The sequence below is a fragment of the Aspergillus oryzae genome, chromosome 4 (assembly GCF_000184455.2).
Source record: "Aspergillus oryzae RIB40 DNA, chromosome 4".
Taxonomy (NCBI): domain Eukaryota; kingdom Fungi; phylum Ascomycota; class Eurotiomycetes; order Eurotiales; family Aspergillaceae; genus Aspergillus; species Aspergillus oryzae.
In genome coordinates, this window is record NC_036438.1 from 2,032,333 (window position 1) to 2,059,980 (window position 27,648).

The 27,648-nt window shown below is 49.0% G+C and overlaps 14 protein-coding genes across 14 annotated transcripts; 5 read left to right on the plus strand and 9 right to left on the minus strand.

The window, feature by feature from the left end:
* Positions 1-845: 845 nt before the first annotated feature.
* On the plus strand, positions 846-2,258 carry AO090012000789 (glycosyltransferase domain-containing protein; the record flags this gene model as incomplete). The annotated part of the gene is made up of 1 exon (XM_001727691.3): positions 846-2,258. One exon carries the CDS (start codon positions 846-848, stop codon positions 2,256-2,258), a length of 1,413 nt encoding a protein of 470 aa, XP_001727743.3.
* Positions 2,259-2,780: 522 nt separating this feature from the next.
* On the minus strand, positions 2,781-3,176 carry AO090012000790 (uncharacterized protein; the record flags this gene model as incomplete). The annotated part of the gene is made up of 1 exon (XM_023236629.1): positions 2,781-3,176. The coding sequence occupies one exon, from the start codon at positions 3,174-3,176 to the stop codon at positions 2,781-2,783; it is 396 nt and encodes a 131-aa protein (XP_023091538.1).
* Positions 3,177-3,241: 65 nt separating this feature from the next.
* Positions 3,242-3,744, minus strand: AO090012000791 (uncharacterized protein; the record flags this gene model as incomplete). The annotated part of the gene is made up of 3 exons (XM_023236630.1): positions 3,242-3,264; positions 3,385-3,679; positions 3,739-3,744. 3 exons carry the CDS (start codon positions 3,742-3,744, stop codon positions 3,242-3,244), a joined length of 324 nt encoding a protein of 107 aa, XP_023091539.1.
* A 1,747-nt stretch (positions 3,745-5,491) lies between these two features.
* AO090012000792 (Zn(II)2Cys6 transcription factor) lies at positions 5,492-6,670 on the minus strand (the record flags this gene model as incomplete). Its single annotated transcript, XM_023236631.1, has 4 exons — positions 5,492-5,503; positions 5,652-6,366; positions 6,418-6,518; positions 6,599-6,670. 4 exons carry the CDS (start codon positions 6,668-6,670, stop codon positions 5,492-5,494), a joined length of 900 nt encoding a protein of 299 aa, XP_023091540.1.
* Positions 6,671-7,128: 458 nt separating this feature from the next.
* AO090012000793 (intradiol ring-cleavage dioxygenase) lies at positions 7,129-8,169 on the minus strand (the record flags this gene model as incomplete). Its single annotated transcript, XM_001727695.1, has 2 exons — positions 7,129-7,472; positions 7,542-8,169. The coding sequence occupies 2 exons, from the start codon at positions 8,167-8,169 to the stop codon at positions 7,129-7,131; spliced, it is 972 nt and encodes a 323-aa protein (XP_001727747.1).
* Positions 8,170-9,890: 1,721 nt separating this feature from the next.
* Positions 9,891-11,304, plus strand: AO090012000794 (intradiol ring-cleavage dioxygenase; the record flags this gene model as incomplete). The annotated part of the gene is made up of 5 exons (XM_001727696.1): positions 9,891-10,140; positions 10,210-10,365; positions 10,416-10,558; positions 10,632-10,797; positions 10,871-11,304. The coding sequence occupies 5 exons, from the start codon at positions 9,891-9,893 to the stop codon at positions 11,302-11,304; spliced, it is 1,149 nt and encodes a 382-aa protein (XP_001727748.1).
* Positions 11,305-11,372: 68 nt separating this feature from the next.
* AO090012000795 (uncharacterized protein) lies at positions 11,373-12,064 on the minus strand (the record flags this gene model as incomplete). Its single annotated transcript, XM_023236632.1, has 2 exons — positions 11,373-11,447; positions 11,630-12,064. 2 exons carry the CDS (start codon positions 12,062-12,064, stop codon positions 11,373-11,375), a joined length of 510 nt encoding a protein of 169 aa, XP_023091541.1.
* A 369-nt stretch (positions 12,065-12,433) lies between these two features.
* On the minus strand, positions 12,434-14,343 carry nop58 (RNA-processing protein NOP58; the record flags this gene model as incomplete). Its single annotated transcript, XM_001727698.3, has 3 exons — positions 12,434-13,884; positions 13,946-14,106; positions 14,219-14,343. 3 exons carry the CDS (start codon positions 14,341-14,343, stop codon positions 12,434-12,436), a joined length of 1,737 nt encoding a protein of 578 aa, XP_001727750.1.
* A 344-nt stretch (positions 14,344-14,687) lies between these two features.
* AO090012000797 (H(+)-transporting V0 sector ATPase subunit d) lies at positions 14,688-15,948 on the plus strand (the record flags this gene model as incomplete). Its single annotated transcript, XM_001727699.3, has 4 exons — positions 14,688-14,719; positions 14,781-14,869; positions 14,934-15,808; positions 15,865-15,948. 4 exons carry the CDS (start codon positions 14,688-14,690, stop codon positions 15,946-15,948), a joined length of 1,080 nt encoding a protein of 359 aa, XP_001727751.1.
* An 87-nt stretch (positions 15,949-16,035) lies between these two features.
* Positions 16,036-18,309, minus strand: AO090012000798 (ribose phosphate diphosphokinase subunit PRS5; the record flags this gene model as incomplete). The annotated part of the gene is made up of 5 exons (XM_023236634.1): positions 16,036-16,081; positions 16,911-16,957; positions 17,007-17,330; positions 17,383-17,736; positions 17,980-18,309. The coding sequence occupies 5 exons, from the start codon at positions 18,307-18,309 to the stop codon at positions 16,036-16,038; spliced, it is 1,101 nt and encodes a 366-aa protein (XP_023091542.1).
* Positions 18,310-19,347: 1,038 nt separating this feature from the next.
* Positions 19,348-21,411, minus strand: AO090012000799 (ubiquitin-like protein HUB1; the record flags this gene model as incomplete). Its single annotated transcript, XM_023236635.1, has 4 exons — positions 19,348-19,369; positions 19,467-19,605; positions 19,662-20,228; positions 21,324-21,411. The coding sequence occupies 4 exons, from the start codon at positions 21,409-21,411 to the stop codon at positions 19,348-19,350; spliced, it is 816 nt and encodes a 271-aa protein (XP_023091543.1).
* A 2,253-nt stretch (positions 21,412-23,664) lies between these two features.
* AO090012000800 (putative Rho-like small GTPase) lies at positions 23,665-24,537 on the plus strand (the record flags this gene model as incomplete). The annotated part of the gene is made up of 4 exons (XM_023236636.1): positions 23,665-23,753; positions 23,929-24,115; positions 24,175-24,294; positions 24,376-24,537. 4 exons carry the CDS (start codon positions 23,665-23,667, stop codon positions 24,535-24,537), a joined length of 558 nt encoding a protein of 185 aa, XP_023091544.1.
* Positions 24,538-25,305: 768 nt separating this feature from the next.
* rps0 (40S ribosomal protein uS2) lies at positions 25,306-26,273 on the minus strand (the record flags this gene model as incomplete). Its single annotated transcript, XM_001727703.3, has 2 exons — positions 25,306-26,035; positions 26,104-26,273. The coding sequence occupies 2 exons, from the start codon at positions 26,271-26,273 to the stop codon at positions 25,306-25,308; spliced, it is 900 nt and encodes a 299-aa protein (XP_001727755.1).
* Positions 26,274-26,618: 345 nt separating this feature from the next.
* AO090012000802 (mitochondrial 37S ribosomal protein uS15m) lies at positions 26,619-27,585 on the plus strand (the record flags this gene model as incomplete). Its single annotated transcript, XM_001727704.3, has 2 exons — positions 26,619-26,664; positions 26,717-27,585. 2 exons carry the CDS (start codon positions 26,619-26,621, stop codon positions 27,583-27,585), a joined length of 915 nt encoding a protein of 304 aa, XP_001727756.1.
* Between the last annotated feature and the right edge of the window lie 63 nt (positions 27,586-27,648).

Here is a 27,648-nt window from a genome sequence, read left to right on the forward strand (position 1 = left end):
TCGCTTGTTGCAACGTACGCTTCTTTAAACTTCAGGGCATACAACTCCAATCCACTTCCTCTTCTTCAGTTGACAGTCTGCCACCCAGAGTTTAGCGGCTGTAACGCCCGATATAATTCTCTGGTTCTTTCACCATCTTGTCGTCATTATCCCCGACTGCATACTTTTAATGCGCCGACACGATATGGCATCTGGTTGTTGTCATTGAGTTCCCATCACTCTGATTAGATGTCTTACTGCAGGAATGCTTATCTTCCGGTGATCCCAACCACGTTCGCTGAACGCTGAACTCAGTCTCGTACGATCAGCAGGACTGACGTCTCCTGGACTGCCTGTCCTAACTCAAGGACTTTGTCTCAATCGAAGGCTCAACACATACTTCGGCGCCCTTAGAATGGCTACTCTGGGGGTTCCCAATGGCCCCTGGGCCGACCGGTATCATTTGGCGCGATCTACGATAACGACGCACCTACAGCAGCTTTACCATTTTAGACCGAGGGCTCGACCGACGAGAACTCTGTTCCTCACAGTCGCAGCATTCCTGCTCTTCATTGTCCTTCTGTCGCATTCTCCCACTGAGGTGAGCTATGGCGGAATGAGTACCTTAGCATACAGACTAACCAATGTTCCTTCTGTAGCCAGCCGTCAATTACTGGTTAAAATATCCATCGTATCGTTCATCTCGAGATCGCCCCGAAGACCTACAAATCGTTCAAACGGGGAGACCTACCCTCACCAGAAATGATACGCTTCCAGGCAGTCTCCAGAAAAATAACCCCTCATTCCACCTTGTCATTCCCGCAAAGAGCAAATCCCCCGCTCTTTGTCGCATGTTGACATCCGCCATGATCCTGAACTATCCGCCACCAACGCTGATTAATTATGGCAAAAAACTTCCCGAAGGAGCTAAAGAATATGATGTTATGAAGGACCGGATCACTGGCATATATGAATTCCTCGATAAGACACGCCACGTTCAAGACAATGACTTCGTCCTTATCGCCGACGGTACAGACTTCTTCTTCCAATTGCCCCCAGATGTGTTGATCCAACGATTCCAAAAGCTTCTGAAGGAGAACAACGCGAAGCTGCAACAAAAGTATGGTCTGGTGATGGTGGAAAAGGCCTTTGAACAGACTCCTCCGGAGACAGTGCAAAAGTATACACAGAGAGTTCTATTTAGCGCCAGCAAAGAATGTTGCCCTGGCCTCTCTCATGATGCAGGATGTGTTGCAGCACCGGAGTCCAGCCTCCCCCCTGACATTTATGGGTGGAAGACCGACCGCTACCCGGACGGCACCCTTACTCGACCGCGGTGGATCAAGCCAGGCGCAGTGATCGGCCAAGTCGCAGATCTGAAGGCAATTTATGCTGAGATACTGCGCTTCGTTGAACACAACCACAATGCGCAAGGGGACTATGTCGCCCTGACCCAATTATTCGGACGACAAGAGTACGTCCGGGAACTGGAAAGGCGCAGAACTTCTAACCCATTCATGGAATGGATGTATACACAGATCGGCATTTCCGAAGCCTCGAATCTTACAGGGCTGAATCCGCGCTTGGAGACCGGACGCCGGTACGAGTACGGTATTGGCGTTGACTATGAATCCCAGCTTTTCTTTAACATGTGGAATTCCAAGAACGACGTGGAATGGTTACAGTACAACAATGTCTCCAAGACATCCTCCGTCCAGATGCAGCATGGCGTCCCACGGGAGAGGCGCCTTTTGCTTCCCGAGGATCTCAATCCCGAGCAAGTCAGCAATCCATTTATCCAGCCCAAGGTTGGCAAAGATGAGCCTCTCACCCCCCCTTACAATGCTACGCTGGACGCCCTCCCAAACCCCCAGCACCGTTCATGGCACAATCTCCCCCTGCTGACCAATGTCCACTCGGCCACGGTCCCTGCCCTGGTTCGCCTGGACGGAGACCCAAAGCTGCGAGATACGTGGTGGTCCAAGATGTGGTATTACCCCTGGGCACGAGCTCTTCTCCGCAAGTATGTGCGCTCCCCAAGTGGGTTCGAAGCCGCGCAGTCGGCCTTACTAGGAGGCCAAGAGTGGTGGGATCTGCGAGGCGGTAAGGGTGGTATTTGGACCGAGAAAGGCGAGTGGATCGATTACAGCGAAGTCTGCGTGGGCTATGAACGGGATCTGTTCAATGATGGTTTCGGAAAATGGAGGAGAGAGGACGGAGACTCCGACGAGCCGGTTTATAACCAGTTTGGCCAGTTGATCAAGGGCAAAGAAGACTGATTGCACTTCATTGTTTTCTTGAATAATACCCGCCGCGCTACAATCGCCAGGTGCTTGCCTGCAACCAAATTTGAGAATGAACGACCACACACCACCTCGTTGTTTCATCGAATGCTGCATCCCCATTTCCATTTTCCTGCACATATTTTCTAATCTGGCTGCCAATGCGACGCGAGCCATCGACCATGTTCTATGGCATCAATATACATACGATAATCGATTCCGGAATATTCCTAACCGTGCGTTATCAACGCGATGGATCTCGTTGCCTCTAGAATGGATCTATTGACATTCTTGTACGATATTTATTCCCTACAAGTATCCAAGAGATACCCGAAGATACCTACGACATTATCCTATCATTCACATAAAACTAACACCAAAAACCAATGGATATCATTTTCATAAACCAAAAAGATAAAAAAAATAGAAAATGTCCAAGTAGATGAACCTACACCCAGCCCCAATCTAACCCATCAAAGAAGAAAAATAAACAGCAGAAATAAGAAGAAAAAAACCAACCTAACCCGCCCCATTCATCGCCTGCCCCCTCCCCAACGTCCCCCGAATAATACCCAAAATAGCCACCACATCCTCATCACTAAACCGCTCCTCCCTCTCCTCAATAACAGTATCCAACAGCGCAAGCGCCCCATAATCCTCCTCCCCAAGTTCTCCCTCCCCTTCAGCACCCCCCTTCCCATTCACATCAACATCCATCCCATCTCCATTCCCATTAACAACCTCCCCCTCTCCCTCCCCAGCTTCCCCTTCGCCTTCCTCTTCTTGCCCATCCTCACCCGCTCCCGCGGGCGCATCCTGCATCCCCACACCCAGATTAACAATCATCAATACCTCGCCCTTCGTTAACCCGTAAGGCTGTAATTGGGTAATCAGGTCGCGAAGCGCGATGTCCATGGGTGTCGGTGCGTTGGATTGGATGAGTGGGAGGGCCGGGGTATCGGTTTGGGATTGTGATTGGGCTAGTTGTTGGAGTTGTTCGGGGCTTTGGTGGGTGTATTTTGGGTATTTGTAGAGGTGGGGTGAGAGGCGGGAGGCATAATTGTGGATCTGGTTGGTAGAGTTGGTTAGCTTTCCGTCTCTCTCCTTAAATATATATATATACATATATGTATCTCTCTCTGTCTGTCTCTTGGGGACATTGAGTTGGTGGATTGGTGTGGTGTGAGAGAGATTGTTTCGTGGTTCTTTTGTAGGTAGGAGATGGTGTGTGTTCCAGTGAAGATGGACTTGAGAAGGGTATGTACCTCTTTAACAACGGTATTGTGGTCTCGTAGGTCTGGGCTTGGGACCCAGTGTCGGAGGTTTGGGGGTGGGTTTGGTGGTCGGCGTGGTGGGTTTGCTGTTAGGTAGGCTAGGACCTCGATGTTGGTGAGGACTGCCGATTGGGGGTCGATTACCTGCAGTTTTATTGTTAGGTTTGCTGTGATAATTTCGGGGCTAGGGATTGGAAGCGTACCCTCATTGTTTATGTGCGTTCGGTGCGTTTGGGGTTTCTTTTATGCAATGTGTATTGCAGTGAAAATGTGAGGGGAATGGGAAAATTGAAGAGATATTGACGGCAGAATTGGGCGGTGTGGTTATGCTATGTATGATTCCGCCTTTCGGGCGTCTGCTTAGGGATATTCGGTATGTAGATCAGAAATACTAAACAGCATTTTGGAAATGTAATATTTGATTCATTGTATGCTACATGTCTACTGGGCGGGATAGGATAGCATAAAGAGACAGAAAACCCGGCCAGTAAAGTCAACAGCTGGATGCGATATGCATGGTTTAATGCAGGCAGAGGCGCTACGGCCCTTGATAAGCTCCAATTCCACAATCTGGAGATAGAGACTGTCTTATGCTCGGCACCGTGGATGAGTTTCTATCGGCCCATTGTAGTGCACAGCAAATTGCTGTTATGTCAGAGAGACGAGAGTCAACTTTCATCTTGACCATCTGTCGATGAATTCCTGGTCTCTTCTCCTATCTGTTTGTGGACAAGTTCACATTGCCATCATACGTTTTGAACTGGCCCACTGCTGTTAAAGATGTGTGAATAGGGCATTCCAAGGGTTCATACAGGACTCAATAGGAAAATATTGCAATACATACCGCACAGACGGATTATGAACTACACCGGGCAAGAGCATTCGAGGCTTCCTAATACTCGTTTGTTCATATCATGTGAGACTCGATAGCTTAGATTTGACTGTCACTCAGAAGCGATCGTCAAACTATCATAGTGTCATGTGCATATTTTGCGCATTGAAACGCGCTAGCACGATGTATGATCACTGGTTTGCAGCCCTGTATAGCGACTGTCTTGCCAAGAAGACCAATCTTTGGATGAAAGGCTCAGTGAGATAGAACGGAGGAAAGCAACTCGCCTCTTGGTTATCTCGATTACGTTCAGTGAATATACCTGCGGTCTCCTCTATGATCTGCAGGTCTTCTTCGGAAGTTGGCGCGGGAGGAACGGTGGTAATCAGTTGCCAAAAGAGAGAGATTACTGCAGTAAGCAGAAATTGAGCATAAATCCTGTCACAAAGAGGGCATCCAAAGTCAGTCGAACATACACGTCCAATTAAAAAGGTCATACCAACCAAAAGGTTTCAGGCATAATAAGGTGGCGCACTCGACTGAGGTAGAGTAAAGTGGACCGTGCTGACTGGTGGCATATCTCCATACTGGATGGTAGTAAGGACCAGCTCTGGGGTGATGGTCTACCCCCGTTATTGCTTGCCCCATGAATCTTTGCTAAACAGTAGTAGTACTCTAGATGTATGTTCACGCCCCGTAAACTTAGATCGTGAAGTAAAGAGTCAGGCACGCTCCGGTCTAAGACGTCTTCCGGTTGACACGTAACTGGAAAGTTCGATTTGATGTCGCTCAGCTCCTGATCCAGTTCACGGATGTATTGAATCCGCCTTGCTTCAGGCTGGGCTATACCATGGTCAGAGTACAGCAAATGTTGTATTTTGGATTTTATGAGGGCAAGGCGGAGGTCTGATGGGAAGAGAAGCTCCTTCGTTGATAAAGGTTCTGGAAAAAACGACCGATCAGAGGAAGTCGATACATAAGCGGCAGGCAGATATAGGTCACAGTCGGCATCGTTGATCAAAGGAGTCTTGCATTCTCGAAGCGACATTTCTTTGTCGATGCCGTAGCACAGCCAAAACAGAGCTCGCACGTGTTGGCGGTGCTGACTCTGTTCTAGTGTCTCTTCAGGGGGTGCCCTGTTTCGGTTGGCTCCCATATTATACAGCATTCGTGTAGCCATGGCAAGTAGGATTCCTGCCGGCCGCGGTTGACCAAGGGGAGCAATGTATAGGGCCTGCGATGTTAGAGATATGTCTAGATCCCAGGGCCGCCAGAGCCACTTACTAACAAAATAAGAGCTTCAAGGCTTCGTAGATTGGCATTGTCTATCATTAATTCAGGTAACAAAGTCAGCACTGCTTGCACGTATGCATCAGGGTCGGCATCAGCAAAAGCCATGTCATCCCCGCGGATTCGGGTGACCAGAGCCGTTAATGCAACCAGACAGGCGTAGTTAGCAGGACTTGTTGTGATGTCGGGATTGCCAAGGGCTTTTGGATCGAGATGGAGGGGTGTATTTTCAATATCGACAGCTGGGAAGATGGAATAGAGTCTGTTTTTCGAAAAGTACTCAATTGAACGCTGGATTAGAGACCGCGGTGGCCATTTTGGAACAATGGTCCTCGTTGAATGTGTTGGATACTGCAGTTTGAACGATTGGGCTAGTTGATTTAAGAAATCTTCAATGTTGAGAACGAACCCCGTCCGTTCGTAAACGGTAGAGGAGAAGCTTGGGGTCAGAGCAAAAGGAGCGGCGCGGGGACCGCAGAACCCTAGATGCCACCGAAAGTTTGAGAGCGCTGCATCGAAGCTGTATGATTCAAGCAGGTAGGTGGTGGCTGACCACGAACTGAGGAACTGGTGGGGGATCTCAAGAGGACTGCTTCCGCTTGAAAGAGCTTTGGGAGGCGTATATTGGTCCGAATTCAGACGGTTCTCTCGCTCTGCCTTCAGTGCTTCTTCCAGATGTCGTACTCTAGCTTTCGCATCGGCCAGCTCTCTATGACATGGTTAGTTGAGTTAATTGAGAGGGTAGCTGCTTGTAACCTACTCGCGGACGCTTTTCCGTTGTTGCGCTGTCGGGGTGAAAGTGCAAGGCACCCCTGCCAGGGTACATGTTTCGCAGGCTGGTTTCGCTCTGTCACAGCCAATCTGTTAGGCATAATGGAAAAAAGGTCAATGATTAGTGATTCTAGTTTTATTACCCCACAACTTAGTTGCCGGTTACCTACCCTCCGATGTCGACATAGATCGCAGGCCGTCCGCACTCGTCCACCACGTGAAGCGACGGCAGATCCGCTCATGAAGTTGGCTACTAGATGGGTCTCCTGGTATAATTGAGCAACCTGACAGTTCTGAAATAATGCAGGAACACGAAGAATATAATTGACTTTTGCCCACAGCAGTGGACTGGACAATGAATGGCCTAATAGAGATGGTGGATTTCCCCCGGGTTCTCACCGCAGTGCTGGTCACGAAACCTCCACATGATAAATTTGGGTTTTAAGCATGACCCACTCCTGTCCACTCCCGTCTTAAATAGTAATAGTAACGACTCACGAGCCGTACCAATTCTAATTCTATACTAAGTCTATTTGGATGAATTAGCCAAGAGAAGCTTACGTAGGAATCACCTTAGATAATTTTTTCTTTTCACAAGCTGGTGTTCCTAAGAGAACCTTTCCTCTCATCAAGCTTCCTACAAGCCTAACTAACTCTTGCACATAACATAAAACCTTGAAGATCCGTTATAGTGTAGACCTTATTTCTCAAACGTCTCAATCGCGGCTGTGTCTACGCCGATAGTGATGTATCCAATCATTCCCTTACTGATGTCCTCACCATCCGCTGGGACGACGGATACAACGGGATTGAATCCTCCATCAGTGCCCTCCGGGAATATAGTGTCTTGCGCGTTGGTGGTGCGATTGATTTGAGTGTGTGAGGCGTAAGGCTCCAAGCTCATAACCTTTTGCGAAAGCGCTTCATCGAAATAGAGCTGTCCCGTGCTTACAGTATTGCCGGAAACAATTGTGCCGTTTCCTCGAACACTCCAGTCAGTGTGCGCTTGAACATGTATATGAATAGCACGCTCGACGTAGAATCCTATAGTGCATAGATGTATCAGTATTTGATGGCCGAATATCTATTGCCTCACACTTTGCTAGGTCTCACCTGGGAATATGGTCTTAATCTCCATGACCCCATTCTCGTCAGTAGGCCACATTCCCCGCAAGAAGGTAGTATCATCCGTATGGAGATCGGTAACACCAATCTCAAAATCAGTGATGTTCAGTTCAGCCAGAAGCTTTTCAAACGGAGTATTGGGCGAAAGGTGAGTGAACGAGGAGTAGGATCCAGTTGCATTACAATGCCAGAAGTCGAGGAGGACATTCGGTAAGGGCTCGCAGGTCGCCATGTCGAGGACCCCCACATCAAGCCACAAAGGCACACCTGCTTGATCCTCCGCCATATCCTGACGCAGAGTCTGAGAGCGCGGCCAGATGTAGGGGCCCTGGGTTACCTCGGGATTAAGGACACAAGTGTCGTTCTGTATGGTGTCGTAGTAAGGGGCTTCTGTGGTAATCTCGAAAGTCGTGTTGTGACCCGACCCTTCCCAGCGTTTCTGCATTGCTCTCTTCGCTATGCGGCGTCGATTGAAATCCGCAGCGTGGTTGGCACACTGCTTGGCTAGCCCATCGCGCCGCTGAATCTCTGCACGAGGCACGGCATGGTCAGGGCCGGGGTGAGCAATTGCAGTTGTCGCTGCTAGAGCAGCAAAAATGAGCTTTGAAACGAACATGCTTGATTTCCAATGACAGTGGATGAATAGCCAAGGGCATGCATAGCTTGAGGAAAGTAAAAGCCCGTGGGGCCTTTATAGCCCTCGAGGAGATACACTCCGCTCCGGCCCAGACATCGCATCTGCCATCCTCAGCCGAATTTCTCTATCACCAAGAAGCCGTGAATCAGGATGTCCATGGAAGCGGAGCATGTCTTGCACCGACGGCCTCCGGCTCCTTGCCAAGACCGCCATTTTCCAGATCCCCGGAGGTAGGTCGGATGTGATCCTTGTTGTCATGGTTGTAGAACTCCACCTTCTCTCTCCCCACCCCTACTGTGTAGATAACAAGATATCTCACACCGAACATGATTTCACGTGCTGCTATGAAACAACTGTGTTCAGAAAAAGTAGTCTTTACCTAACTTTAGTTCACACAGCCATGAGTTAGACCACTAGGTTGCGCGTCCATTAAAATCAAGTCTCAAAGTCAATTGCTATCACAAACGAACGTGGGGCTTTACTGAGCCGTGAAGAAACCCCATCTCATTTCTTCATTTGGTTCACCGCGTAATCATTTCTTGGCTTCTGTGGATGGGCACATTTCCAGGAGCATTCAGGATTTATACCCTGGCCTAGGGAATCACGAAGTGGGCGAAGCTGAAGAATATCTCGGAGATGATTGGAAATGCTCCAGTGATCAGCGTGGATCGTCGATCACGGAGAAAAGGGTTCCCGCTGACTCAGCGCGTAGGTCCCCGCAAAATAGTCTGGGTGGCTTCATCAAGCTGGTAAAGCCCTAACTGCGGTCTACGCATGCTGGCCCAAAGAGCAATGTAATTGTCTCTGATTGGAGCGTCTTGGAGTTCCGGTATTCAATAATGCAACGGCACAGTTTGAACGGTGTACTTGAAACCTCATCAACCGGCTAGACGATCATATGTACTTCCCGAGCTACAAAGGCTGGGCACGATATTAGCTGCGGTACACCATAGATTAGCGTCTACTAGCATTTTCAGTGAATGGTATTCTCTTCAACATTCTGTGTACGACACTAAGCTTATCTTACTTTAGGTGGTATCTGCATAGCCTGTGGATATCTAGTCCAGACCAATATATGCTCTTGTGGATTTGACAAATGAAAAGCCCAGGGGCACACCGCAGTAAGTTGATTCTCACCCACTTGTCAATAGCAGTACAGACCGAAATAGTGTTGCCTGTAATAGCGGACGGCGTTAATATAGATATAGATTTACTCCGAGTGGTAAACCAGAATGCTGCAGCGAGTGAAACCGTCCATGATGTAGCTCAGGAGTGCAATCTAGAACAGTTCGGCTATGTACAGAGTTAGTTGCGTCAAGACTCAAGATTGCAAAAAGCTTCGTCATCTAGGTGGACCTCATTCTATAAGTACTCTCATTACTCGTCAACAACAACTTCCTCGAAATGTAGGCGCCTAAAAAGTGTTCCACAAACACTTGTGGAGTACAATCCAGGTACCAGCAGTGAAACAGGAACCGTGCTAAGATCTGCAACACCATTGGCAGATGCAAAATAGAATAGACATCAGTCGTGGGTGTCTTAACTAGAGCCAAATTGTGCTGCTAGTTTATGGATCTAACGTCTTTACTCATGTTGTAGAGGCGTCACATATAAAGCTCACATCCTCGTCCTCAGTTGCTGTTCTTCCAACTCACAAGAACTATCTTTAGTCTTATTTCCCCTCCTCAGATCAAGTCACCATGGTCCAGCTTGCCTCTACCCTTACTCTCGGCCTTGCTAGTATAGCAAGCATTGTGTCCGCTCATCCAGGGCACAATGTCGAAGCGGAAGCTGCTGAACGTGCCAACTTCCTGAAAAAAGCTCCAATTCGGTCACGCAGTCTCGCTCACTGTGCCACAAGCTTGAAGGCACGTGGTGTCGAGGACCTCAACGTTGCTCGCCGTGAGAATGCTGTGCAGCTGCTACGCAGGGACAGGGGCTTGGATACCGGTATGCCCGTGGATTTCTAATCGAACATGCAAGCTTTATGCCACAGAATACATACTGATCTATCTTCAGGGGCTCGCTACCTCAAAGCACGGGACCTGGACTCTGTGCTGGCGACGGATCACCACTCCAAATTGACTCATGTTGATCCTTCCACCGACCCTCGCGTCCTGTTTGGCTCGGAGGGTACATGTATTGTACAACCTGAGGTGACACAGGGACCCTACTGTACGTTCATTGGAACAGCTGTTGCGTATCACTTAGCTGACTATGGGCAGACATCGCCGGTGAACTGATCCGCAAGAATGTCGCCGAAGACCAGCAGGGCGTGCCGCTGTTCATGGACATCCAGCTCATCGATACCAACACCTGCGAACCCCTCCCTGAGATCTACACGGATATCTGGCACTGCAATGCCACGGTGCGTCTACCAAGCACATTCCCAGCTACCGGAGGCCATTGAACATCAGAAAACTGACTTTAACATGCTCCAGGGTGTTTACTCTGGTGTTGTCGCTAGCGGTAACGGTAATTCGAACGATGACAGCAACCTCAATACCACGTTCCTTCGCGGTGTTCAACCTAGCGGCCACGACGGTGTTGTCCGCTTTGAGTCCATCTTCCCTGGCCACTACACTGGCCGGGCTATTCATATTCACGGTATGGTCCTATTGAAGGCGTACTTACTGCCTAAACGAATAAGCTTGTTGCTAACGACTCATGTGACACATAGTGGTTACCCATCCTGCTAATGAGACCAAGATCTTGCCCAACGGTACCATTGCTGGCATGTACGACGGTCACTCCTCGCATGTTGGTCAGATCTTCTTTGACCAGGACCTCATCAGTGAAGTCGAGAAGAACATCCCATACTCGACCAACACGCAGGAGTTGACTGAGAACGCTGATGATAGCATCCTTTCAACGGAGGCTGACACCACCGACCCATTTATGGAGTGTGTTCTGCTTGGTGACGATGTCTCGGATGGTATCTTCGCCTGGATTTCAATCGGCATTGACGCTAAGAGAGATGATTCTCTCTCCCCTGAGGGTTACTGGACCGAGACTGGAGGTGAGGTCAACGATAACTTCAGCATGAACATGGCCGGTATGGGTGACCTGCCGACGGGCGCTGTCAGCAGCGCTGCTCCTAGCGCTTCTGCATAAGCGAACGGCAATGGTTGTCTCAGGAAGTAAATAAAATGATGCATTTGGATAACGTGTTAGACGTTTCCTTACTTCTTTAGGCATGAGGGCGGGATGTTATTGCAGTATAGATTGTTTTGGAGAAGGAGCTGACTGTAATTTACCTGTAAAAAGAAGGATACTTCAACATCTCTTTCACGCTTAGCTGAGCTTGTTAATTATTCCTTTCAGCAGCATGTATAGAAATCGGAGAAATATTCTCGCACTCACCCATAGAATTTAACTCCTAAATAGCAAACCCACAGACCTTTGACACCCCAACAGGCCTAGGCTGCACATTCCTTACAGCATCCCCCGCCTCCGCATTCCCCCAATCCATCACCTCCCTCTCCAGAACCCCCATTTCCAAGACCTTACCCCCACACAGCAAACCCCTCTTCCTCAGCAACTCTAGCACCTTCAACAACCACGTCCGACACGTAACCCCCATATCATTGACCCGGTCATCGTAGCTGCGTATCAGCTGGTCTACTTCGTTCAAGACAGACTGAGAAGAAGAAGGAAAATCTGCGATGCGGATAAGGCCGACCAAGAGGAAGGAGTTTAAGATGGCTGATTCCGGAGCATGCGCGGCGATCCAGCCGGTGCTTTCGTTTGTGATATGGTATTTTGTTCCTGTCTCGTGATGGTGAAGGTAAAGGGCCCAGTGGAAGTTGTCTGGGATTGGTGGGTCAGTGCGGATGTAGAGAGCGATATAGAAGGAGTTTGGGGTTAGAGACATTGTCTTTTGTTTTGCTATATAGGTGGTGTGGAGATATCTATAATTAATAGGCGCGAGTAGATGCAGTAGTATAAGAGATGGGTGTGGTACAAGAAACAGACATTGAGAGCAGGTCCAAATAGTCCGGAGATACTTACTGTAATCAGCTACCGTACTACAGCCACGAACATGGATGGATAATATCAAGATTAGACCTAACTGCCTTTACCAACAAGCACCGCTGCGCCATGGATAGATGAACCAATCCATCCTATAAATGCCACCCAGAAAATAGAAAGTCTTCAAGCAAATGACAAGAAAATTGAACCCACAAAGTGTGATATCATACAATAATGTAGCGATCCATCAGTTTTAACTTTTTGACATGATTTACTCGTCCTTCTTCTTCTTCTTCTTCTGTTTCTTCTCGTTGTCCTCATTGTCGTCGGACCGCTTGCGCTTCTTCTCCTCGCCCTTGTCAGCCTTTTTGGCCTCCTTCTTGGCCTTCTTCAGATCCTTCTTGCTGATTGAGCTAGGGTTGCCTTCGGCATCGAACTCGATCTCTCCGCGCTCAAGCTTGCGCTTGTACCGCTTGAGGCTCAATCCGGCCTTCTCGGCCATCTTCTCAAGGTCAGCGTCCTTGCTCTTCTTGGACTTCTTCTTGCTCGATTCCTCTTCCGACTCATCAGATGAGTCAGCCTCTGCATCCGAATCAGCATCGGCCATCTCGGTATCCTGGACCTCTTCAACAAGCTTCTTCTGCTTCTTGGCAGAAGAAGGCTCATCAACAGCATCGGCATCAGCGTTGTATTTCCTGGCCTCGTTGAGTTCAAATTTCTTGGCCTGTGCAGGTGTACCGTTGGGAGCAATGGTCACACCGCGGGGCTTAAGGGGCTTGCCTTCCATTCCAGCCAGCTTCCTCTCAAGGTTGAAACGAGCCTCTATACCCAGGGCAGCCTTATCCTCCTCGGTAGCATCCTCATCCCACTCAGCAAGGGCATCCACACGGATACCAAGAGAGGCCTTGGCAGCGAGAACTCTGGCCATCTTACCCTTGTTCTTGCCAGTAGCCTGGCCGATGAGGGAGGCGTGGTAGATGAGACCATACTTAGGGGTGTCGTGCTTGGTCTTCAGGGCACGGAAAAGGGCCTTCTCGGCTCCAAGAATCTGGAGGGTACTGGCGGGGCTCTTGGAGAGATTGGTCAAGCTACCGGCGTGAGCGATGAGACGGGCGCCAACCAATTCGCCAACAAGAGCAGTCAAGTTAGGCGCAATGGCGTTCATACGGGCGGTCAAATAACCGGCAAGTTGCTGACGGTACTCCGTGAAGCCAACAACCTGCTCAGCCAAAGCCTGAATGTTCTCCAGATCCTCCTCGCTGATCTCAGTACCCATGGAGCGGTCCGCGGCAGCCTTGACAGAGCCCTCAAGCTCCTCGGGTAGGATCTCGGCGAGATCAGAGGACTCCCAGTTAGTGCGCATGCCCATCTTCAGAACGAGTTTCGCATAGGCCAGGTTGTCGTTGAGAATCTTAGCCAGCTCAGGGAAGTGCCAGCCGTACCATTCCTTCACACGCATAGCATAGTTGTTGAGCTCCTTATCCAAATCATCCAGCAGACCAATGGCTTGTACAATCATAGTATCAATCTTATCGGGAGAGAACTTCAGCTTATGTCTGGCAAGGGAGTGGGAAAGACCCAGAGACATGGTGGACATGTCCTGAGGGGCGAGGCCTGGGATTAATGTGGGGAGATGTTCACGGATAGCACGGTAGATATCAGTGGTGGTCGAGTCGGCGATAAGTTGGATATCGAGACCGGGAAGTTTGCCAATGGCATTTCCTTTACGATTTTTAGTCAATAACTGAACCGGATCTACTGCGCAGAAACTCGATCGACATACCAAGCTTCGGGTCCGCAACGGCCAAAGAGACCTTCTTCTCATCCTTGACCTCGTCAAGAAGGCTGGCAAGACGAGGGGTGACCTTGCCCTCAACAAGAGAAGCAACTTCCTCCAGGGCTGTAGCAGCGCTGTCGAACTTCTGGAAACTCTTCAATTTCACACTATACGAAAGAGTTAGATGGACCGTTCACACCGGAAAATTTTTTGCTTCAAGAGCGCGTGCGGCGAGATTGGAACAACACCGACGAGAATGCAGCGAAAGCAATAACTTACAGGTTCGAAACACCCTCTGCCGTCGCAGCCTCCGTAGCCAGATCATCTCTCTTCAAAAGCTTCTTGTCTTTGGCCTTGAGCAGGGCATAACCCGCGCTGGTTTCGGTGAGGATAAACAGCGTCATGGTGGACGGCCTCAATTCCCAGCTGGTTTAAAAAATATTTAATCTAACAGCTAGAAAGGTAATAAATATGGTGGATAGGCCGGAGAGTGAGGGCGACCGTGGACGAAACCACCGAAAGCGTGCTTGGGGAAGTCGGTTTGTCGCTGCTGGCGGGAATTTTTTACCTCGAGTCTAAAGTAAAAAAATGAAAAAAGCGAGAGCGATCCGAGTGGCTGAGTGGCTGGTGGGTGCGGCGGTGCGTCTTACGTAACGCGGGAAGCGACTGACGGACATGGAGAGATACATACAACAGCTGTCTTGCGGAGTAGTTTTGGAATCCTCCCGAGCTGCATCGTCATTACACAATGGAGGGTCTGTTCTTTAACGTCAACAGCGGGTATGTGTGGCTCAGAATTATCTTTGGGATCTTGCGACAGCGTCGGACTAATGCTCTATAGCTATGTTGAGGGCATTGTCCGAGGATATCGGAACAGCCTCCTCACGGGCCAGCACTACAACAACCTGACCCAATGCGAAACAATAGATGGTCCGTTCGCTCACAGCTGTATCGCTACTCATATACTATATACTTATCCAAGTACTGGCTGCAGATGTCAAACTCCAGCTCGCCCCCGCATACGGAGACTTCCTCGCCGCGCTTCCTCCCAACCCCTCTACCTCAGCCCTTGCCGGCAAGATGACGGATAAGCTGGTCGCTGAATTCCGCTATGTGCTCACCCAGGCCACAGGGTCGACGGCCAGATTCCTCGAGTACCTGACTTACGGCTATATGATCGATAACATTGCTCTTCTTATCACCGGTACTTTACATGAGCGTGATACTCGTGAGCTTCTGGAGCGATGCCACCCCTTGGGCTGGTTTGAGACTTTGCCCGTACTGTGTGTGGCCACGAACATCGAGGAACTTTATAACTCGGTCTTGATTGAAACACCATTGGCTGGCTACTTCAAGGGCAGCCTCAGCCACCAGGATCTGGACGAATTGAACATCGAGATCGTGCGCAACACCCTCTACAAGAACTATCTCGAGGACTTCTACCAGTTTGTGAACACACACCCAGACTTTAAGGGCACTCCTACACAAGAGGTTATGTCTGAACTTCTGGAGTTCGAGGCAGACCGCCGTGCAATCAACATCACCCTGAACTCGTTCGGGACAGAGCTTTCGAAGCAGGAACGGAGAAAGCTGTACCCGGAGTTTGGTAAACTCTATCCCGAAGGCTCATTGATGCTTTCACGGGCTGACGACCTGGAGTCTGTGTCTCTTGCGGTCAGCATATCAGCTGACTACAAGGCCTTCTTTGACGCCGTGGGCCTTACTCAGGGTGCAGGTTTCGGTGGTGGTGCGGATGGAAAAAGTCTCGAGGACATGTTCTACCAAAAGGAAATGGAAATGTCAAAGGTTGTCTTCACCCGGCAGTTTACCCCGGCGGTAGTCTACGCATGGATGAGGTTGAAGGAGCAGGTCAGTCCAAAACTGTTCCTGACGAGAGGCATAAGAACTAACCACCCATTACACAGGAAATTCGAAACGTTACATGGATCGCGGAGTGCATTGCGCAGCACCAGAAAGAGCGGATTGGCAACTTCATCTCTGTCTTCTAAGCGTCCCGTCTCGGCACCACCTAATCTTCGATTCGTGCGATCCGTTCACATGCACAAAACTTCCTTATTACCCCGAACTATGTGATTCTATGTATCTTTTCCCTCTTCCATTTCCCATATCCTTATCTTGTGACTAGCTTTCAGTTATCCACTTATGTGTTGAGCGCATCAAATCGCCCGGCATACGTTGCCAGTTTCTGATCTCTTCTACTTGCCTAGGGCGTTGGGGAATCTCGTTTGTGCGGTATAGTATAGATGAACTGATCATTTACTTATACCTTGAATGTAAACTTTATTGCTTAATGTAGGGATTTGCATATTTGAGGTAAGCGATACTACTACCGAGTTTGTCAAGTATAATATCTAGTTCTTAAGTTATCACGTTTGAATTTCTAATCGTCGCAACTTTTACATTTGTTAATTTCAGGCTGCACGGCCCACTACTGAGAGTCTAAGTTAGTCATGCTTGTATGTAAGTTAGTACAAGTGTATCCGTGCAGATACATGCTCAGGGCCAAAGCTCCTTATAGTACACGGTTCTGTGTTATGCCAAGAAAAAATTGCAGTTGTAGAGCAAGAGAGATGCAGTGAAAATGTCACGAAGTAGCCTGAACAATCGCAACAATCGCAAGGAGCGGCAAATGGGAAGGTGGGGGGACAAGGATTGAAACAGAGTCCGGTCGATTGGCCTAGAAGCCTATCTACTGGTTTCATAAATCGGTCGACACATTCAACGCAGTTACGTGATATGCGATGATGGGATTGTATAGTCATAAAAAAAGATCCAATATAGCAGTGGGGGCGTCAGTGTGTTGGGGGTTGCCCAACAAAAATCAAACATTTCAGCATATGAGTTTTTTCATCACTCCTTTTTTTGGTTTTCAGGATTCATGCTAAAGCTCCTTCGGAGAGGAAGGATAATAAAAAGACATGTTAAAAGTTGGATAGATCGTTAGTCGTACTGGAAAAGGACACTGATACTCTCGCCATGGTGGACACGACGGATAGCCTACGACGTATTAGCAACAAAACTCCGTTAAGTAGGATAGCCAACATACCTCGGCAAAGACATGGCCAACTTCCAAAACCTCCAGCTTAGGGCACTGGCGGAGGTGTTCTGTCTGATCAACGCTGTTCGTGACCACCACCTTGTCAAGGGCACTGGCGTTGATGCGATCAATAGCATCCCCACTTAGGATACCGTGAGTCACCAAGGCGTAAACTTGAGCGGCACCTTCCTTCTTCAAGAGCTTTGCAGCTCTAGTGATGGTGTTGGAAGTATCCGCCAGGTCATCAATCAGGATAGCGGTACGGCCTTTCACATCACCAACTAACATCATAGTGGCATTTTGACGGTCCGTGATGCGTGTGGGACGCCGTTCCTATTAACTATTAGGAAACACAAAAAATGTTGAACTAGTAAGCAGAACAAACCTTGTGAATCAATGCGAACTCTATGCCCATGGAATCCGCAATTGCCGTGGCACGCTTAGCACCGCCAGCATCGGGGCTGACAATAACAGCCCGCTTGTAATTGGGGATGTTCCGCTGAATGTAACTCTTGAGCAGCGGTCTGCCATACAAGTTATCTACGGGGATATCGAAGAATCCCTGATACTGAGGATCGTGTAGGTCCATCGTGATGATGTGGTCGGCACCAGCACAGGCAAGCAAATCAGCTACCAATGTGCCTGCCTGAGCAACCCACTGCTTGTAGCCTGGGCGTGGTTGGAAATTGTTGATTTTGTTCACGCTGTCCTCACCGAAAGCACCATTGGAAACAGCGGCCTTGCTGCTCTCTGGTTGCGAATCCAGAGTATCACTGCGAGAGAGGCCGCTAGTCGGGCGCTTCTTCACAGGACTGCCATTGCTGATATCCTCTATTTGAGCCTTTGCAAGGCTCTTCTGTAGGTTATCAACACCGTTCAGAAGACTTCCACTCTCAGGCTTCCCAGGATATGGGGTTGTAGGGGTGCTCTCGAAAGTATAGCCATTTGCAGGTTCCGACTTTCCAGGAACAGATGACTTTACAAGAGGCGCGCCAGTCTTATTGTAAGGAATATCACTCTGGCGAGAGTACGGGAAAAGAGGGAGAACAGCGGTGACCCTCTTGGCGGAGGCGGTCTTGCATGCAGAGATGGTAATGAGTAGCTCCAGTAGGTGGTCGTTCACTTTCCCACCACCAGATTGAATAATGTACACATCTTTCCCACGAACAGACTCTTTGATTTCAACTCTGGTTTCGCCCACAGAGAATTTGGAAAGTAGAACATCTGCTGGCGGGATACCCAGGACGCCGCAGATGTTCTGAGTCAGTTGTGGGTGGGAAGTGCCCCCAATTACCACGATATTGCGGACCATGGTGGTAGGATCTTCAGGTTGATGAAGTTTTGAAAAAGCGGTAGGATAGATAAACAAAAGAGAGAATGTCTGCGTCGAGAGTGGAGAGAAACCAGGGATATCCGATGAGAGAGGTCTGGAGGGTCGATTATTGATCGGTGAGATTAGCACAAGGTTGAAGGAAGCTTTGATCAATGAATGGACAAAGTTGTGGCGAATACGGACAGGCAACTACCTCATGGCGGGGATTCAAGAACGGTGTCCGATTGATGGAGTGGAGAGAACATTGAATAAAGGACTGAGGTAGAGGGTCGTGTGAGTCCCGCGATAGAAAAAAAAATGCCTCTTCCGCCGGTGGAACCAAACGTGCTCCAAGCCTCGGATTTCTGCCGTAATAGCCCCAGGCTGCTACATGCCGCCTGCCGCATCCGGCTAGCTGCACACAAATTAAACAAAAATGACTGGAAAAGACGATGCGCCCCGCGTGAGAGGTAAATGACGGGAGATGTGGGAGGATGAGAGAAGAAAAAAATAGCTCCGACTCCGGATTTCAGAAATACCCGTAGTTCCAAGACGACAACAACAACAACAGCAATTCATGAGCCATTCACCTCGCTAACCAAGCAAAGAACAGTAGGCACCATCTGTCATGAAAATGCTAGCTGTTGCATTACAAGAAGAGCAATGTCTCCATTGGGCCAATAGGTACATGGAAACTTTGAAAAATAACGCGTCGGAGAGCATCATCGGTCTGGTGGGAGGCAAAATAAAAGAAAGAGAAAAAAGTAATTTTCATGACAATTCCCAATACCACAATCAATTCCCAAAGTGTTGTTGCAATAGCAGGTAAAGCACAATAGAGATGAAACCCAGGTCATATAAAGGTACAGTAATACAATTCGAATCGCCTGTGAGGAATATCCTACAAAACAGAGTAGAGTTAGCATTCACCCCCAAAGACATACCAGACGCATCATGACAGACCTCACAAACCATAGGGAAGAAATCGAAAAGGAAGTTGCTCACAGGTACCTAAAGTTGTATAGTCTACGCAATGATTTATTCACCAGTGCCGACCTCCCTGTAGAACAGTCAGCATCGAATCTCCCGAACCGAGAAAGTTCCGAAGCGCAACAAATAGCAGGCTACAAGGGAGGGCCTTGAAGAGGATCACTTACAGATCAAGCTGGCTTCCTGAAGAAATGCTGTAGTCGGCCAGTGTTAAGAAATCTTTAAAAGGTCGCTCCCCTTGGCGCTTGAGGAGGATTTCATGTGGTTCACGTCCGATACGTGCAGCAACCTGTGCCTTAAAAAGCTCTATGACACAAATTAGATGCCAAACTGCAGTCCTCGATCATAAAAGGGTAACGAACTGATTGGATCCGATGCAAGACATGGAATTGAAGCTTTCGAGCCGAGACGATCATTCACATGCACAATAATCATCGGTTCTGAGGACTGAGGAACGGCGTTTTTCTTTTCTTTCTTCTCTTTCTTCTTCTTGTCCCGTCCGTCTCTCTCATCACCCTCAGGACGCTTTCGGTCACGATCGCTATCCTTGTTCCTATCCTCAGGTCGATACGTATCTCTGTCGCGTCGCGGAGATCTTGCCCGTTCTTCCCTATCTCTGTATCCTCGATTTAGTCTCCGTTCATCTGTATCGTGTCTGCTGTCGCCATCGCGCCGTTTGTCCTTCCATCGAAAACCTCCTCCTCCTCCTCCTCCTCCTCCATTTTTTCTAGGCCTCTCTCTGTCAGACCTTTCTCTGTCAAGCCTTCTCCCTGGCGACCTGCTCCTTGAACGCTCGCCCATGATCATCGACGTAGGGTAATGTAGTTTAGCGATCAGGTTGACGCTCTCAGCAATGGAATACGACCCGCGCGACACGTGATGATGTATTGCGGCCCGGCCTTCTGGTCGCAAGATGCCTACACTAAACTCTAAATGGAATAGTACGATAAATGTTAAGCACTGACCTCCGTGCTTAACCCCATGCTTATTGCGATTGAACTTATATCAATAGCCTCAAATCCGGCTTAGAGCATCGCAGATTTCTAAATCAGTGATAAATGCCTGGTCGCCTGATACTACGACGTCCATCTCCGACGACCGTCTCATTCACTGTGTCCAATGCCTCCAGACACACGAGCACCCCAGCGAAGATCCTCTACTATCTTCAAGTCCTTTTGCGCGCATTAGTCTTCATCTGCGTGGTTTTCTTCAACGTCGCAAGACTCCGCCACTCTTTCTTTAACCAAGATGGATCTTTATTACGCTGGAATGCCATATGGTCGAGCCCATTAGGGTCACATGTAACCCGAACCGTAGATTCATACAGTTCCTGGGCTGTCGTTCTGGTGAGCGCGATTGTAATCTATGGTGTCTTTAGGAAGGGCTATACGGGTATGCTGGAGTGTTCCTGTTGCGGTAAATGATTTCAATGCTAACTTTTGGTGCTATACAGAGGAATCACTGCTAGTCATACGTGGTTTGGGAATTCAAACTTCTACTTCGTCCCTGACCTATCTCTCCAAAGCCTCGACGCGATTTATTCCCACCACTCAGATCCAGGACATTGTGATTCACGAGGCTTTCAAAGGGTTTGAAGTCCGCTTTTACCTAGCAATTATTGTAGATGGGGAGCCCGAGGTTGTCGTAGTGTTCCCTGTAAGTATTCTCATCCAAATAAGTGATTTGTCCTAACCCTTATATGCCCAGAAACTTTTGCCGAGTCGGGCAATACTGGAAGAGGTTTGGAGGGGCTCGCGGCACTGTCTCTATGATTCAAAATCTTAACATGAAGGAGTTTGGAAGTAATTATCTTGCCTTTGAAACGGGCATTCCCATGTCTAATTGGAGTACACCTAACGGAAACCTATTCTATAAAGGTATGACATGCAACCAGCTTTCCTTTCTACATCTCCATGCGACTGGGCTCTGCACCCTTTTCAGTCTTTCGCTGTTTGGCTGCAAGCCATCTCGCGTTTTGGACCTCCACGGGATCCGTCTTTCTCTTCTGCATGACTGGTATATACTGTCCTCCCATTCTCGGTTCATTCGCGCCATAGAAGACTTTTTGGCTCCGCTTTCGTTGTTCATCCTTGACACCCTTGGCTTCGCCATTGACAACCCCTTGGTCCCCTTGGCTGACGGCAAGATCCAGTAATGTGCCAGCCAGTATTTCGTCAATCTTACGTTGCCTCCAAACGGACCAAAGACTGTCTACTACCCCTCCCAGACCGTATTTGCCATCTCCTCTGCCCACTTGGGATTTTATCTGTCTGCTGTCCCCGGCGTAAACCCAATCTAATGCATCTTCACGGCTGCCGCTATTCTCATCGGGGAAGACACAGTTCCAAAGGACAAGGGGAGCGTCGGAAGCCATCTCATAGGTCGGCTTACGCGGGTTCTTGGTTATGTCTAACAGGTCCGGCACAATAGTCGGTGGCTCGAGCCCCTGGCCCACTAGGAACAAAATACCCACCATGTGCCGCACCTGATGCCATAGAAAAGCGGATCCTCTCAAGTTAAATACATATACTTGAGAAGGGGTTGGCGAAGGAGACTCTGGCGACCCGGGAGTTTGTTGCGCAGCAGGGTCTTCTAGAGCTTGGAATCCCGGTTGACTGACGTAGCCCAGTGGGCTGCTTCGCGGGTCAAGGAGCTCAATGTCAGAATGGTAGATGACTCTCTCGAAATTTTCGATTTGTTTGCTGGTGTCCAGTTTGCAGAAGTTACGGAAGTCATGGACTCCCTCAAAGTACTTAGCAGCTTCGCGCATAGCCTCAATGTCTAACCAACCCTCTCTGTATTTTGCGCGGCTATCTCCCGCCTTATTGTTTGCACGCGAGGTAAATCCAAGAGGTCCTGGCGTTGGGGAGAAGGCGGGTTGGGTAAAGAAATATTTGTAATGGCGTTCCCGGCAAGAGAAACGGGCGTCGAAGCCTTCCGGGGGGTGTGGACACCATGCCAGGACCCGGATATCCTCTGGAAGCACTCTGTTCAGAATACTTACGTATGGTAATTCATCAGCGATATCATCCCAATTATCTTGAGCGGTATCGTCTAAAGCAGAAGCTTCTTCTCCGGTCTGCATAGTAGTATCCGAGCTAGGGTCCGCCTGCGCAACATCATCACGCTTAGGTCGTGCGCTTCGTACCCTAAGGCCGATGACTTGTCCAAAGGCACTGACACCCCGGTCAGTCCGGCCAGCCTTAGAATACTGATATCCTTCCCAATTGATCAAATAAGGTTTCAATTCCCTCGGGCCCCTGGTATCTTCAAACCCATCCGCCTCTCCATTCTCCGGGAAAATCAGACGAGTCTTCCGCAAAGCCTTCCACATCTCTTCTTCAATCGTAGGGAGTGGTGTGACATTTCCATTGGCATGTTCAAGACCGTTGTACCGTTGCCCCAGATATGCGAACTTCAGAGCTATGAACCGGGTATTGTATCTGGAAGGATCAATCACTCGGGGCTGCTTCGGGGGACGATTCGGCGCGCGAGTATGTGTGATATCGTCCTCTGGGGGAGGCTGGTATTTGCGCGCTCCCTTCTTTGAGGAAAACTTCGCTGTCTCGGCGGGGGTATCGAGCGCTGGGTTCGAAGGTACAAATTCGTTTGCGACTTTCGATGAAGTAGCGAACTCCGCATTACGTGAGTGCAGCTGGCGCTCCAACTCTGTAATTCTGGAGATCAGATTCTCCGGGGTCCAGGTCGAGTAGTCGGTTTGACCCTGAGGTGGAAGTGATTCCCCGGCGCCGGACATGGCTTGAGACTCAACTTGCGCGTGGGGATGATTGAGAAACAGAAAGGTTCGTTTGGTCAAATGACGTTGTGTAATGCGACTCGGATTGGAACAGAGTCTGCTTTGAACTCTCCACATTCCCCTGGAGCTGGCGAAAATGGTTTGTTGTACCCACTAAACTTTGAAAGTAGTTGGCGGGGGACAGATGTTGGAAATTTTTAAAGTCATTTTTGTTAAGTAATTTAATATCCGTGTATGGTAATTTTACGGAGATCTGCTAGATCTACTTTAGATGAGAAACAGTGGCTTTGGATTTTACATGCATCGTCTTGGGAGTTCTTATCATAGGATCTGCTTAATAAATCGAGTTTGTAATAATCTAACCCAGAGAAACGTACTTATCAATGCCGCTTTACTTTGTCATGGATGCATTCCAAGTAGATATGACATCTGCTTTATATCTCTCCGTTCGATTAACCTTCACAGTACCCAATCTCAACTACTCAAACACACGATAACTTCAGCCAAGTTCAGGAAAGCTCTGCTACACAATCACTTTTTTATTCTAATCACACACACTGACAGGCCTTCGAATATACTGCAATACAGCACCTCGTGAATTCGACCTAATGACGAAGCAAGAAAGTCCGGACCAGGAGAACACAGTCACCATCCTCCTACTAGGAGACCCAGGATGCGGTAAAACGACATTCTTATCGTAAGTCTATACCGGAAAGCAGCTGAGAATCCAAGACCCTTATCGGATCTTCCAAGACGTCCCTTACTGCCGGAACTTTCTATGCCTGCATTCTATCTTTTAGCGGAATACTGATCTATCGACCCAGAGCATTGAAACAAGGGCGCAGTAGGCTTAATGGAAATGACTCGCATAGTCAAGCTGAGCCTTTACGGGACAGTGACCAGCCCTTCCTTTATGATATCCGTTTCTCAAAGAAGTCATTTAGCCTCGAGTTATATGATACTGCATGTCCTAATCAGCACTGGTCCACATTGAAGCCGGACGTGGTTCTTCTGGCTTTTGATATATCCAACAGAGATACTTTGACCAATCTCAAAACAGTGAGTTTACATATTTATCGAATCTTCTCTATGTCAATCATAATTACTGATCTTCTTAGTGGCGACACGATATTATCCGGTACTTCCAACATGGTCAGGGGGAACGGATCCCCGTTATGATGGTAGGCTTGAAAAGAGATTTGAGGGTAGAAGGCGAAGGTATCATCTACCCGCAAGAAGTAAGTACATCAACCTGAAAAACCTCCTTATGAGCCATGTTTGCCGTGCCTTAGTGTATATGCGAAAACTAACCCGAGCAGACATATCGAATCGCACAAGAGCTCCGGTGTGACCGTTACGCAGAGTGTTCTGCTGTTACGGGAGAACTTTTGGCAGAAACGTTCGAAGATTTAGCGAGGCTTGCAGGCATGACAACCACGGATCGTGGGGGGCAGACGCAGGGTGGCTGTGTAGTCAGTTGACAGGGGAGCGAATATATGTAGAGTGTTGCGATACCCTTTTTACGATAATATATATCTATTCTAGTTGATCTACCAAAAGTAGGAAGTTAATTTACTTTATTATGCAAACATGGAGACGAAAAAGGAAATTTATGATATGTGCCTGATGCCTATCCATGCCTCCTAATACGAGTCTACGTGTCGATCTACGTTCAGTGCCTTATCCGGGGTTACTCGGAATACTGCTGATACACGATAGAACATGCATATGGTAGCTAGTATCACGTTTCATTTACGACTAAAATCAACATGCAGGGAGAAACCAAGGTAACGGCTAAGTCCACCTTGTGGAAATTGACAGCACAGGGCTTTCCCCCAGAAGCTCACCGAGATAATAGAACAACTGGATATCTTTCCCTCGTAAGCGCCAGTCAATTTTTGACAATGCTATTCCTCCCCGATGCACCATGGACAAGACGTGATAACGGACTGTAAAAAACGAGACTTCGCTGTAGCATACCAAGGGAAGTAGAAAAGTTGTAGGGTTCCCGATCAGAAACTTCGATCACTTTTTCTCCTTTTTTTCTTCTTGCTTTTGAAATAGGAGTTTTCAAACAGAGACTAGGATAGACATGTCAAGAGAAGTTTTCTTTGCGGGAGATGCTGTCGGTTACTCGTCAGATCATGGGTGAAGAGAAAATATAAAACGTCAGTCCTCCTCAGCGCCAATTTTCGCAGAAAAAACTCATGCCCCTCGTAACAGCTGTCCATTGTCGCTATTCATTTTATTTACCACTTGCCCTCAGCAGGCTGGGTCTCAGCCCAGCTCTCACCAGCAGCGGCAGGAGCGGAGCTGGCGGCCCAGTCGGCACCATCAGCCTCCCAGCTGGTAGGACCAGCAGCGCTAGCAGCAGCGAAAGCAGTGCCAGGAACACCAGCACCAGCACCCTGGGTGTCCCAGTTCTCACCAGCGAAGCCAGACTCAATGGCACCGGCACCGACCTCCTCGGCAGTAGCAACCTTGGACTCATCGGCGATCTCCTTGTTCTCCTCGGCCTCAGGGTCGCGGTAGAAGTAGAGGTCAGGAACGACATCCCACTCGGTCTCGCGGGTAGCGAGGGTACCGCGGAGACGGAGGACCTCACGGGCAAGCATCCACCAAACCAGACCGATGGAGTGACGACCCTTGTTGTTGGTGGGGATAGCAACGTCAACGAAGTCGGTGGGGGAGTCAGTGTCGCAAAGAGCGAGGACGGGGATGTTGACGTAGCTAGCCTCCTTGATGGCCTGAGAGTCGGTGCGAGGGTCGGTAACGATGATGAGACGGGGCTCCTTGAAAGAGCGGGTGATGTAGTTGGTGAAGTTACCGGGGGTGAAACGGCCGGCGATGGCGGTGGCACCGGTGTGGGCAGCGAACTTCAGGACAGCACGCTGACCATAAGGACGAGCGGAGATCACACAGATATCGGCGGGATTCTCGACAGCCGCAATGATACGGGCAGCCAAAAGGATCTTCTCCCTGTAATTTGCGCGCATGTTAGTTTTTCCACGTAGCGAAACCCGCAAATTTTCCGCTGAGTCGCATACCAGGTCTTGCCAATGTTGATGACATTGACACCGTCAGGGCGAGTCTTCCAGAGGTAAGGCTCCATGTGCACCTGGAGGTTCTTGGAACCCAGGTGGCACTGAGCAGCGAGCAGCTGCTCAATGTCCTGCTGGGTGGGGTTGAAGATCGGGGGAAGCTGAGAGGGGGCCATGGTGGGCGATTGATATTGCAATGAACAGCGAATTGAATATATCAATCGACTGGCGCTTGTCGCAGTGGTGATGACGGGAAAAAGACTGACGCGAAGGTGAACTTTAGCCCTCCGCGTTTGGATGATTTTCGTTTGTGAATTTTAGGGCTAGGGTACGAATATTCGGAGCCTCAGGCCTCCACTTTGCCATCAAATCACGTGATTGTGTCTTGCTGAATACGGGTTAGCTCCGTTTTCGGCCTTCGAGATTTCGGAGACTTCACAGTCTTTGGACGTAAAGGTTGCCAGAGCTGGAGCTGTTGGTTGCCTTGCGAAGGTTGAATTCACCAAGCAGTTTCTACGGATATGCCTCCACGATTCCTCTTCCAGCCTTCCTTCAAGGCCTTTACTGGTAAGCCTCAATCCTGGCCATTGTGTTGCGTGTTATTAACCGGCTGTGCTAGGGTCTTCGCATGTTCAGAGCCCGCTTGCTGCGCTTTCATTGATTGCTTCCAGGACATCTATCAGAGCGGGATCCGCCGAGACTAGGGAACGCCGAAGACATGATCCGTTTTTGATGGCACAGTCACGTCAGCGCAAAGCCGCCAATCTGTCTCGTCAACAAGCTCTTGCCGAAGAACGCGAAAGCTCTCTCGGCGATCCTGTGGAGAGTGCACCCACTCCATTCATCCAAGAGCTCAAAACGGTCAAATCTGGGCCACAAGCCCCTTCAAGCTCAGATGCCAGACTCAACTACTTCGTCACTCCCGAGGGACTCCAGGAGGCCATGGAATATTCGAAAGCCTTGACATCTCCCCTCGAAAACCCAGACAGAGACACTGCAGACCCTCAACTTGAGAAGGAGGCATCCGAGAGACATCTTCAGGAACATCGCAATGCTCAGGAGGCAATCAGCCGTATCGTGAAGATCAGTAACGGAAACACGCAAGATCAGATGCGCCTACATATCCAGAACTGCATTGAAACGTTTGGACGGCACAATACCGACAAGACTTTGCCGCCGAAACCTGCAGCTGTATCGCATCAGTCCGCTACTGAACATCCCGAGAAAACCCCTCGAGTTGGCCAGGATACCGGTTCTCCGGAAGTTCAGGTTGCTATCCTCACTGCAAAGATTCTGAACTTGTCTAGACACTTGCAGACAACCAACAAAGATAAGCATAACAAGAGAAACTTGAGACTCCTCGTGCATAAGCGACAGAAGTTGCTTCGGTACCTGCGCAGGAAGGAGCGGGGTGGTCCAAGATGGCAGCACTTGATCGAAACCTTGGGCCTGTCGGATGCTGCTTGGAAGGGTGAGATTAGCATGTAATGGCTCGGTAGCGTTTGTATTGTTATGTTTTCATTTGTTTCCTATCATATTTTTAAGTCAATA